Here is a 12,855-nt window from a genome sequence, read left to right on the forward strand (position 1 = left end):
ATTGCCCCGATGCTGTTGGTGGAGATACAGAAACACAACAAAACAAAAGCAAGTGATCAATTTTGAGATTTAAGTAGCATTGCAAAATGGCTACATTTAGCAATTTGGGTTTTTTAATGTTGATTTTTCTAGGAATATTAAGTTCCAGCCATGGCCAATTACAGCTCAATTTCTATAGCAAGAGCTGCCCAAAAGCAGAGAAGCTCATTCAAGACTATGTTCAAAAACACATTCCAAATGCTCCATCTCTTGCAGCTGCCTTACTCAGAATGCATTTCCATGATTGCTTTGTTAGGGTAAGGATATATGTTTTCCGAGATGAATTCACGATCTAGAGTTAATTAATAGGTTAAAAAATAAGTGTGATCTATCATTTGTATGCACTTTAATTTTCTTTTGCGCGTCTGCGCACACATAGATACACACGTGCACAGGATTGGGAAGAAAATAATTGGTTAAGTCGAACACAGAGAACTCATATACACACGCTATATCTGGAGGCGAAGCTTGAATTTAAAGCTTATGTCAGAATTCTAGTTCTTTTACGTTATTGGTTTCTAAATTTATAATTTGTACAAATTCAATCGAATTTTGAAGGCAAATACAGGTTTAAACAAAAATTACTGGGATCGGTGGCGAATCTAGAGCACAACTTGTGGGTTCACGAATCAGTAGCTTATGCCCCGATCTTGAAATTCACTAAATATCTATAAATATTTGACTCTTAACCCGTTGATTATTGTACACAACTTGAGCTTGTTGTAGGAACCCACAAACTTTAAATCTTATATTCGTCTCGGCATATTTTTTGCACAATTTCACGTGCAAGAACACATTTGACACATTATATTTTTTAATGGGTCTTGGCAGGGTTGTGATGCTTCTGTGCTGTTGAATTCCACTAAGAGTACAGGAAATCAAACCGAAAGAGTAGCAATCCCAAATCAAACACTCAGAGGGTTCTCATTTATTGATGGAGTGAAGAAAATAGTTGAAGCAGAATGTCCTGGAGTTGTCTCTTGTGCTGATATTGTTGCTTTGGTTGCTAGGGACTCTATAGTTGTCACTGTAAGCACACAAAAAAAAAAATTGAACATAAATAAATTCTCTACTTGTTGACCATTTCATATTTCTCAAATCCTTTTCACGAATATAATATAGGGAGGTCCATTCTGGAATGTGCCAACTGGTAGAAGAGATGGAAGAATATCAAATGCCTCAGAAGCTTTAGCAGACATCCCAGCCCCAACTAGTAACTTCACTAGACTCCAGTCCTCTTTTGCCAAGAAGGGTCTTGATCTAAAGGACTTGGTCCTATTGTCTGGTAAGTCAAAATAATGGCTAATTTCACGTCACTGAATAATAATAAAGTCACAAAATTATTTTTTGTTATGGTAAATAACTAAACTTTACTCATTATATAGGTAAAATCACAAAACTATATGTTTTTGTCACATTACTGTGATTTAACTTTACAGACTATAACAACACTAAAATCATCTTGATGGATAAGTTTTATCGTTATTGTGAGTAGAATTTAGTGACTTGATATTGTTATGGTGAACAAAAATAAATTAATTTAACGTGGCTAAAATAATTTCATGTTTTTCTTGTTATAGTAAATAAAATTCAATGGCTGCGTACATAAAACTAATACATACTCATTAATCTCTAGCCCTTTATTTATAGATTTTAATATTAGGACAACTATTTTCAGGTGCTCACACCATTGGAATTTCACATTGCCCATCATTTTCAACACGTCTATACAATTTCACTGGAACTTTTGGTACACAAGATCCATCTCTAGACAGCGAATACGCTGCCAATCTCAAGGCCAAAAAATGCAAATCTCTCAATGATAACACAACAATAGTTGAGATGGATCCCGGTAGTTTCAGGACATTTGATCTCAGTTACTTCAAGTTGTTGCTCAAAAGGAGAGGCCTGTTCCAATCAGATGCAGCCTTATTAGCAAGTTCTACGACAAAGTCATTTATCGATCAGCTAGTAAAAGGTTCACTGAAAGTGTTTTATGCTGAATTTGCTAAGGCCATGGAGAAAATGGGCAAAGTTGAAGTTAAGACTGGTTCTAATGGTGAAATTAGAAAGCAATGTGCAGTTGTGAATTAATAGTTAAAAGGACTCTTTCCTTTGGTACCAATTAAGTTTCTATGATTTTGTGTTTTGTATTAATTATGTCTATTGTGTGAATCATTTGAGGTCCATGTATGTATTATAAATGTTCATTTGTACTATTCCCTATCATTGTTGGGTTTTTTTGGAATAAAATTGAGGAGCTAATGACAGCTTTGTTGCATCAAACTGAAATAGGGGGGTATCTTTGCCAGCTCGGGTATTATCTTTATAGCCTCTTGCCTTCTATTTGTGTATGTTAAAAGTGAGGAAAGAAAAAGAGAAGGAAGTAAAAAATGGATTAAATATATCAGTTTAACATTTAAAACTTTGACCGCGTAAAATACTTTATGATTGATGAGTCATGGAGAAATCCCCAGCACGAACTGATAGAAAGTGGTTCCCTTTTAAGAATCATATCGGATAAATTAAATTTGGATTGATGGAATCAGTAAATTTCGAATAACCGATAACTATAAAAAGAAAAGGCATAACTGTTGCCAAGACGATACAGACATAATTACTTTGATAAATAGCTTATTATGTAAACCATAGAGAGTGAGGAAGTTGACATCAGACATTGGTCATGTTAAGTCTTTCTCTCCTCTTGTGCGTGTACACGTTGATGACTTAAAATTTAAAATACTCAATAAGAAGATGCACTATTAAAAAAATTATATTTTTTCACTGAAAAATGTTTAAGTATTATTTTTCAATTTAACGTCATGTTAAAAACTTAAATATTAAGATTTTCACAATTTTAAAAAGTAAGTTTTTTAAGATTTCAATTTTAACCCGCTCCCACCACGCGTTTTCCTAGTGAACATTTTAATTAGATTTTAAAATCATATTTTATAAAGACAAATTAACTATCAATATCGGTTTAAAAACCTCTATTTACTAATAGTGATGGGAGCAATAGCTTGAAAATATGTGCATACGAGGAATAATCTTTAACATAATTAAAAATTCTTTGAGTAACAGACACCTCCTAACAATTATATTCTTTCACCAAATTTTCAGTCCAAAGGCAAGCCCTTGGATCGATGTTTCCATCAATAACATTTGGAGGATAGTGTAGTTAATATTGAGTGATTATAAAAATGACCTTGAAAGTGGGTGATGTTAAACTTTTCACTCCGTTAGCTTCATGGTCAACACTTTAAGTTTAATAAGGGCAAAATTTTTGACTTTTGACCTTGCAGCCGAAGGTTTGTCTATGGGGCAAACAGATGTCACCATTTTCAAGGTCATTGAGGGTAATTTTCTAGTTATTTTTGGGAGAATATTATTTTTTAAGAATATTTTAGTAGTAGAAAGGCATGGACTCTTTTGATTGGAACTTTGCATTGAAGTCTGAAGAGTGGTAGCGGAGTAAAGGATTTTGTTTGTTGCAAGAAATTGTAGTTAATTAACAAAGAGCTAGACCAAAACCAAAAGTCAACGGCTTTTTCTCTTCTTAACAAATACTAAAACAACGTGATTTTTCTGAGAAAAGATAACCTCATGCAATTAAGCTAAGCTATAACTCTAGAAGTTGGTGGTTTGGTGAATCTTTTTGATTAGGTAGTTAGTATTTCCGTATTCCAATTTTTACAACAAAAAAGTTAACTATGCTTTGAATTCGAATTTATTGTTATATTATGATACCCAACTTTTGCTGTTCAAATCAATTACTAATAAATACCTTATCTCGCTGAATACATGGTGATAAAAACAAATAGCAAAACAGCTTCAGCTAGCTGAGTTTATTTTAGGAGTAATAATTTAGCCCATTAAAATATAATCCGTTCAATCCTCCAAAGTTTAGGTGGGTTAATGACCAACTCATTTATTAGTTCAACCATTTTAATCCGCCCAACTCAATCCATCTAAGATTGGCTTGAATTGGATTAAACATATTAGTCCAAATTGACTCATGGTAAAACATTGTCAAAATATTTCTAAAAAAGAAACTTTTTTTATTTGATATTTATATATAGTCATAATAAATCGAACTATTTTTCACTAATTTTGTTTGATAATAAATAAATAATAAGATAGTAAGTTAAAAAAAAAACTTTGGTAATTGTTGGACGGGTTGGGTAATGAACTAATGTTTAGCTCTTGATCTTAACCCAACCCATCTCATCTAAATAAACTTTAGGGGGTTAATGACCCGCTCATTTATCAACTCATCCTAATTTGATCCGTCCAAATTCAGCTAAAGTTGCCTGTTTGGCACCCCTAACTTATTTAACATGCATTTATAACATGCCATAGCACATGTATGTATAAGATTAGCAGCCATGTAGCAGGTATTACTACCTATTATTGGAAGGCTTTAGACCTCACATGCACCATTTTATATATGAACCTATTGGATGTAATTTTCCAAAATTTAAGCTTTTTAAAAATTTTGAAGCACACGACACCGTAGTTGTTTCCATTTTCAATAGTTATTTAGAAGTTTTTTTTGTTTACTTCATACAAAATATGTTTGGTATAGAATAAGCAGAAAACACGGACCAACCACATGCTAAATTTGTTTTTTAGCTCAAGTTAAGAACTGAGACTGCCCACCATTTTAATAAGGAAAAGGTTCAAATTTATTCATGTACTATCGAAATACTATTTTGGTTTATTCATACTCTAGCTGTTAGTCCTATCTTGTATTTTCCTTGCCATTAATGAAACTCCAGCGTGGAACATGTGGACTCTACATATGCTCAAATTTTTCGACAAAAAAACCTCCAATTTATCCCTCGAGTTTTGACAATAGGTTAAAAACATTCTTAGGTTGGAACCCCAATATTAAGGGTCAAAGGCAAAAATGAGACGTTTTCCTAATAGCAGGGTAATATCATACTCAAAGTTTAACGAATAAAAAAAATTCTCAATTTCGGATGGTAGATGTGCAATTTTGCTCTTTTATCTTTTCAATATGTCCCATGAATTTCTTGTCAAAATGAGCTTTTCTCCCTGTTTTTTAGGTTTGGCGAAGGAGGGCGAGGAGATCAAATTACTTTGTTGTAGCATGATTTTTTAATTTTATTTTTTAGTTTTTTTTTAAGAAAATATTTTATTTTCAGTCAGTGATTCACCTTGTAATAATCTACAATATTAGAGATTATATATATATATATATACACGTACACATCAACCGTATCTCTTTTACTTCTTAATTCGTATTATCGTCTAGATCTTGATAGCTAGAATAACCAAAGTTGACTGGAGTATTTTTTTTTTCTTCTTTCATTCTTAATTTCTTCTCCTTTTCAAACTTAAGTAATCGTTAATTGAACGTTGGTTTCTTGTACTAGAGTTATAGAGCAAAGCTATATATATATATATACGTATATGTATACGTACACATCAACCGTATCTCTTTTACTTCTTAATTCGTATTATCGTCTAGATCTTGATAGCTAGAATAACCAAAGTTGACTGGAGTATTTTTTTTTTTCTTCTTTCATTCTTAATTTCTTCTCCTTTTCAAACTTAAGTAATCGTTAATTGAACGTTGGTTTCTTGTACTAGAGTTGTAGAGCAAAGCTAGATAATATATTGATTCAGATTGAACCGGAACTATATCCAAAGGCCAACATGTTGGGATTTTAAAGTGTGAATGGGAAATGAGAACAGGTACTTTTTGGAGTACCCAAAAGGCATCTTTTGGATTGCAACTCTCCATCTCACCCTTTCATTGTCTATAAATTCAAAGGAATAACCTCATTTTCTACACTGAATTTTCGAACTTCTGCATATTTTCATATCTGTTTTATCCGGGGAGGAAGTAATCCATAACCTCGGGTACAGTGAGGGGATTAAATTCCTTAAGAACACAGTGAATTCTGTGGACTCGGATATTTTCAGTTTTATGCATTTTACGTTTTTCCAAATTAGTTCAAGCTTCTGGTTTACTGGTTTTGAACACAGACATACTAACACAACATACTTAAACATGTTGCGAAACCATTTATCTAAAAAAAAAAAGTAGGGAAACTGTTAACAAGAAAGAGATAAAAATATATTTGAACGGTGAATTCGAGCTTTGGGAATGGAGTATTCTTTTATAAGAAGCATTAATTAAAACCTCCAAACATAAGCTTTATTCGATGTAAATTCAAAGAATTAATGCTAGGATCAAGACGCACACAATCATAGTAAAAGCTATAGCTGATACCAAAGGTGTAAAAGCTTATCATTAATGTTACGCGGCGCCTTCCTGAGACTTCTTTGAAGGGAGACGTAAGGCTAAGCAACCGATGTTTTCCAAAGTTGCTATCCACCAACCGGGGTCCCCTCCGCATGCTAGACGAGATTGTCAGTGCCGTGCGGGAAAACCAATGTCAAAAGCAATTGAGAGAATGAGAATGACAAAGAAAGAGAGTTTGATTGCATTAATGAAAGCTATTACAATGAGAGCAAGCGGTGTCGAGGGGGAGAGACACCAGTACAGATAATTGATTGCTTGATTGAAAGTTTTTGATTGCTTGATCCCCCCTATATATGCTTTAAAAAGAAAAACCAAAGTTACAGGACTAGACATAACTTTGCTAGAGAATCATACTAGTAAATACAGAAAGTAAACTACTCTATATTTACAACAAATTGACCTAAACTAGAGCAGGTCTATGGGCACTCTCGGATCATGACATTGTCATGCGCGCAAGGGCGCAGGGCGCGGCCACTGTGGCTGGGCGCTGGCATTGTAGCTGGGCGCTGGGCACGCATTGGGGCATGGCCAGTATAGGGGCGCTAACGAGGGACATCGATGGGGTGACATAGGCAGAGCAACCTTGTCACTTGGCGCATCCAAGACCACAGGGCTGTCCATGGCGCTAGGCGCTGAGAGTCTTACCATGGCGCCATAAGGTGCATCCAAGGTGTCATGGGGCATGGCTAGAAAGCCGCCTATGACATTCTCCCCCACCTGAGTTAGCGACGTCCTCGGCGCCTTACTTACAAGATACTCATCAATCAGGTGCTTGTAGGCTTTGAGGCTGGTACCTCTCTCCTACATATTCTCTTCTGCGTCACATCCTGCCATTTCACTAGGAACTCTTGGTGATCTTTCCTTGACGAATATATGACTCGATCATTGATGATAGCTTCTGCTACCCTTTTCCCAGTTGCTTGTGGGACCTCGAATACTGGGTATTGTGAGCTAGCTTCGTGAAGGGTCCTTTGTGTCTTCTCGAAAAGGCTTTAGAAGACAAACATGGAACACAGGATGAATCTTCCACCAAGCTGGGGTATCCACCCGGTATGCTACCTTCACAATGCGCCTTTCAATGGACAGAGGTCGAATGTATTTTTGCAACAGGCGTGGGTCATAGACCCCTGCAAACAGGTATCTCTTTGGGATCTTCACCATCACCTTGTCCCCAACCTGATATTCCATAAAGCGACAATTTTGATCGGCATGTCTCTTCATCCGCTTTTGCACCTTCACAAGATAGCTCCGACCTATCTCATAATTCTGCTTCCATTCTTTCTAGAAGCTAACTGCTCGTGGAGATTTTGATATATTTGGAGCATTCACAGTGTGTAGGAGTAGTAGTTGTTGTCCGGTAACAATTTCAAAAGCGTTCTTATTTGTGCTAGAGCTCTTTTGTGAATTGAGACACAGTTGAGCCGCATCCAATAGCTTCATCTAATTCTTCTGCGAGCCGGTAACAAAATGCCGAAGATATTCCTCCAACATGCCATTGAACTGCTCCGTCTGACCATCGGATTGGAAACTTGAGTTGTGACTCAGTTTGGTCCCCAGGCACTTAAAGAACTGAGTCTAAAGGTTGCTAGTGAAGCAAGAGTCGCGATCACTAACGATATCCTTAGGCAGCCCTTTAACTTAGTGTGTCTGCGACATGATTGGTCTTCCCACTTCAGTACTCCAGTTTAAAGTGAAATTCTGCTAGGAGTTCCTGCCATCTAGCCTGTCGACCATTTAGCTTTGGATGGGTCATGAAATGACTGACAGCAGTGTTATCCGTCTTCACCACGAATGGGGTCCCTAGAAAATAGTGCCTCCAAAGGCGTAAGAAGTAGACGACAACCAACAATTCCTTCTATTAGGCTGCATAGCGTCGTTCTGCATCCTTCAACTTTCGGCTCTCATATGCAACCGGGTGCTCCTCTTGTAGTAAGTCTCCGCCCAATGCATAGCCAGAGGCATCCGTTTGTTACTTTGAACGGTTTGGTCAAGTCAGGCAAGGCCAAGACGGGGCTATTAGACATAGCCACTTTCAGTAAGTCGAAGGCTTCTGCTCTCTTTGGCGCCCAATCCCAAGGTGTGATCTTCTTAAGGAGCTCTGTCAGTGGCAATGCAATGAGAGAGTAATTCTTGACAAACCGTCGATAAAAGTTGCATAGACCAAAGAACGCCCTCAAGGCGAGGATATCCTTAGGTGGCGGCCAATCTGTGACAGCCTGGATCTTTTGTTATTCCACCTTGATGCGACCTTCTTCGATAACCTATTCTAGGAAGTCAATCTGTTTTTGAGCGAAGTAACATTTAGATAACTTCACATACAACTCATGCTCCCGCAACTGAGTTAGGACTTTCCTCAGGTGCTCCAGGTGTTCACCCAGCGTTTTGCTATACACCACAATGTCATCCAGGTAGACCACCACAAATTCATCAATGTATTCCCGAAAGACCTGGTTCATCAGAGTGCAAAACGTGGCTGGAGCATTGGTCAAGCCGAACGACATGACCACGAAGTCGTACGACCCATATCTTGTCACACATGTCGTCTTGGATTCGTCTCCCTCTGCAACGCGACTTGCCAATAACCTGTCTTCAGGTCTGTTTTGGTGAACACTGTGGCACCGCCCAATCTGTCAAGAAAGTCTGCCATTAGTGGTATGGGGTACTTATTCTTCACGGTGATCTTGTTGAGAGCCCGATAGTCAACACAGAGCCTTAGGGTACCATCGTGTTTCTTTTGGAATAGCACAGGTGACCCGTAAGGCGATTTGGAGGGCACAATAATCACTGTGTTCAGTATCTCCGTCAACTGTCTACGAAGCTCGGTGAGTTCGAGTTGTGACATCCTGTAGGGTGCTCGGGCAGCTGGCTTCGCACCTGGCACCAATTCAATTTCATCATCCCCTGTCCGCCTAGGCGGGAGCCGCTTTGGCATGTCCTGCGGCATGACATCCTCAAATTCCTTCATGAGCTCCTTCACAGACGCAGGAATGGGGCCTGAAGAATGCTCAATATCTTCAATATAAAGGGTAGCCAGGAACGTGGGTTCTTGTCTGTGGACTCCCTTCTTCAGCTGTAATGCGGAGATATTTCCTGAGGCCATCTTTACGGTTGTGCATAGGATAATGCAGGGTTTGGCCCCGTTTGCTCCCATCATCAGTAGCACATCCGTGAAGGGTATGGGAATAGTGTTAGTTTGTCTCATGAATTCCAACCCCACTATCAATTCAAAGTCGTCAATGATTACCACCCGTAGGTCGAACTTGCCTTCATAAGGACCCATCTTTACCGGCACTCCTCTAGCTAATCCACCCACCAATTAAAGAGGTGAGTTAATAGCTTTGACGCGACCCCTGCCCTTTCCCACAATTAGGCCAAGGCGTTCTACCTCAATGGAGGCCAGATAATTGTGAATAGCGCCTGTGTCTATCATGGCCTTAATAGGTTTGCCATTTACTCTCAAGTCGACAAACATCAGGGTCTTCTCCTTTCTGGGAGGAGACCCCTTGCCTGGCGTTATCTTTCTTTTCTTGGAAGTTAAGCCTAGATCCTTCTTCTTGTATATACTGGCACTGGTGCCCTCTATAGCATCAGAAATGGAACAAACAAGTGCATTGAAGGCACTTATCGGTTCTGTCTGATCAGCATCATCCTCATCGTCTTCTGTCCCATCATCTAAAATTTGATGGGCGTTCATCTATGCCTGTGGGCATTCATTGTTCCAATGTGGTCCGCCGCAATGACGGCATCCTGAGGGGGGTTTTCTTCCCCGATCATTATTATGAAACGCATTACTGTTGTTGCTTGAGGAGGAACCTTTGGATTTGGTTGCACTACGATCTCCTCCATTTCTGTTGGGGCCAGCATTGTTAGATTGCCCCCCCCCCCCTTGAATCCCCCATGGATTGGTTGTTGCGGTCTATCCTTCCAAGTTTCCACTTGGTAGTCACCAAGGCATTCCGCAGCTTGGATAGCTTTGGGCAAGGAATCAAACCCTTGTCTTTGTATTTCCATACGGGCGTAGGGCTTCAAGCCTTCCATAAACGTGAAAAGCTTGTCTTTGTCACCCATGTCCCTTATGTTTAGCATGAGTATAGAGAACTCGCGCACGTAATCTTGAACTGACTTCATTTGCCTGAGTTCTCGAAGCTTCCTCCGTGCATTGTACTCGACGCTCTCGGGGAAGAACTGTAAGCGTATGGCTGCTTTTAGTTCTTCCTATGTCCCAAGAGCATTCTCACCAGCCTTAATGCTTCATACTTTACATGCCACCAGAGTTTGGCATCGCCTTGTAAATACATGGCAGCAGTTGCTACCTTCTTGGGCTCCTCCAATTCTCCCACAAACAAAATCCGCTTCGATGTCAAAGATGAAATTTTCTACTTCTTTGGCATTTCGAGCTCCCTAATAGGCCTTTGGTTCAGGAATCTTGAGTTTCTGGGGTGCCATGGCAGAGTTTGTTACACCCCCAATAGGGTTACCTCCTCCTCGGAGTAGGCCTTTTAGGGCAGCATTGATAACATTGAGCTGGTTAGTCAAGTCGTTGATGGTTTGCTGCATGGCAGTCACCCTGTCTGCCTCTTGAGCCCTGTAGGCTAGATCCTCATTCCATAAGCGGCTGCATCTGAGTCGCCAGTAATATGTACAATGTCTTGCTTAGCCTGCCGCATCCTGCGGTCCAGGCCGTCTACCCTTTCAATCACGGGACTTAGTCTGTTAACCGCAGTTTCCAAAATCAAGAGGCGGTCTTCATGATTCACCATGGTCAGAAAATGATGACAATAGCAGTGTGTTCCCTCGTCCGATGTCGAACCTAGGCTCCGATACCAACTGTTACGCGGCACCTTCCTGAGACTTCTTGGAAGGGCGACGTAAGGCTAAGCAACCGATGTTTTCCAAAGTTGCTATCCGCCAACCGGGGTCCCCTCCGCACGCTAGACGAGACTGTCGGTGCAATGCGGGAAAATCAATGTCAAGAGCAATTGAGAGAACAGAAAAGTGAGTGAGAATGAGAAAAAAAAAAAGTTTGATTGCATTAATGAAAGCTATTACAATGAGAGCAAGCGGTGTCGAGGCGGAGAGACACCAGTACAGATAGTTGATTGCTTGCTTGAAAGTTTTTGATTGCTTGATCCCCCTCTATTAAATGCTTTAAAAAGAAAAATCAAAGTTACAGTACTAGACATAACTTTGCTAGAAAATCATACTAGTAAATACAGAAAGTAAACTACTCTATATTTACAACAAAAGTGACCTAAACTATAGCAGGTCCATAGGCACCCTCGGATCATGACATTGTCGTGCGCGCGAGCGCGAGGCGCGGCCACCGTGGCCGGGCGCCGCGCGCAGCTAGGCGGGGCACGCGCGGTGGGCACGGCCGGCAGGGCGCTAACAAGGGACATCGATGGGGTGACATGGGCAGAAGCAACCTTGTCACTCGGCGCATCCAAGACCATAGGGTCGTCCATGGCGCAAGGCACTGAGAGGCTTGCCATGGCGCCAAGGGGCGCATCCAAGGGGTCATAGGGCATGGCTGGAAAGACGCCCATGACATTAATCATGACTTCGACCCGGGCCATCATCTAGGCGTCACCATAAGCAGAGTGTTGGTGTTATCAAAAAAAAATCCACCCCCCTCCCCACCCCCTAAACACCAGCCATAGGTAGCATGTTGTTCTTGGGAATTCGGACACACGGTCTTAACTACAATGGGCAATTTGCGGGATTGTCCTTCGTTGGCGGTGGTCTTTAATTTTTGCCCCTCAAATTGGTGGTCTTTAACTTTTGGCCTTCGCTAAAAATTCCTTGGTTTCAGGTTCGAACCCCCGTTCAGTTAAAAACTTTAAAAAAAAAAAATCGTAAGATAGAGTTTGGATTCGCAAAGCAGAGTTTTGCCTTCAAAATTCCTCCCATGCGTAATTTTGCAAAATTCCTCCTTAAGGCAGAATTTTGCAAAATTCTGCAAGGCAAAGTTTTGAAGCAAAATTCTGCCTTACAAATCCAAACATCTGCCTTGCGAAAAAAAAATTACTGAGCTGGGGTTCGAACCCACAACCTCAGAGCATTAGGCGAAGGGCAAAACTTAAAGACCACCAATTTGAAGGGCAAAACTTAAAGACCACCAATTTGAAGGGCAAAAATTAAAGACCATCCCAAATGAAGGGCAATCCGCACAAAAAATATGAACTACAATACCACTTGTAGAATATCCACTACAAAGTTATAGATGATAGCAAGGCCATAACTTAACCCTATCCATCAAACAAGCGTCCTCTGCTAGAAATAAAGATTTTTTTCACTGACATTCAGTGGAAAATTTTTGTTAAGAAACATGATTTTCTACCTCACTTTCACCAAACCAGCTCACTAGGAAAAAGCATGGTGGGAAACAGGTTTTCATTGAAACGCTGGAAAACTTCCTAATTTTTTTGTGTAAAAACACTACAAATTAGGTTTTTCCCACCGACATTCAATAAAAATAGGCGGTGAACATTTTTCAGTGAGAAAATAGTAATTTTTTAATG

The 12,855-nt window shown here is 39.7% G+C and overlaps 1 protein-coding gene across 1 annotated transcript; it reads left to right on the forward strand.

The window, feature by feature from the left end:
* On the forward strand, positions 1-2,304 carry LOC132031127 (peroxidase 3-like). Its single transcript, XM_059420994.1, has 4 exons — positions 1-296; positions 871-1,068; positions 1,162-1,324; positions 1,718-2,304. The coding sequence occupies exons 1-4, from the start codon at positions 87-89 to the stop codon at positions 2,131-2,133; spliced, it is 987 nt and encodes a 328-aa protein (XP_059276977.1). The 5' UTR covers positions 1-86; the 3' UTR covers positions 2,134-2,304.
* Positions 2,305-12,855: the final 10,551 nt, after the last annotated feature.

The sequence above is a fragment of the Lycium ferocissimum genome, chromosome 9, assembly GCF_029784015.1.
Source record: "Lycium ferocissimum isolate CSIRO_LF1 chromosome 9, AGI_CSIRO_Lferr_CH_V1, whole genome shotgun sequence".
NCBI lineage: Eukaryota > Viridiplantae > Streptophyta > Magnoliopsida > Solanales > Solanaceae > Lycium > Lycium ferocissimum.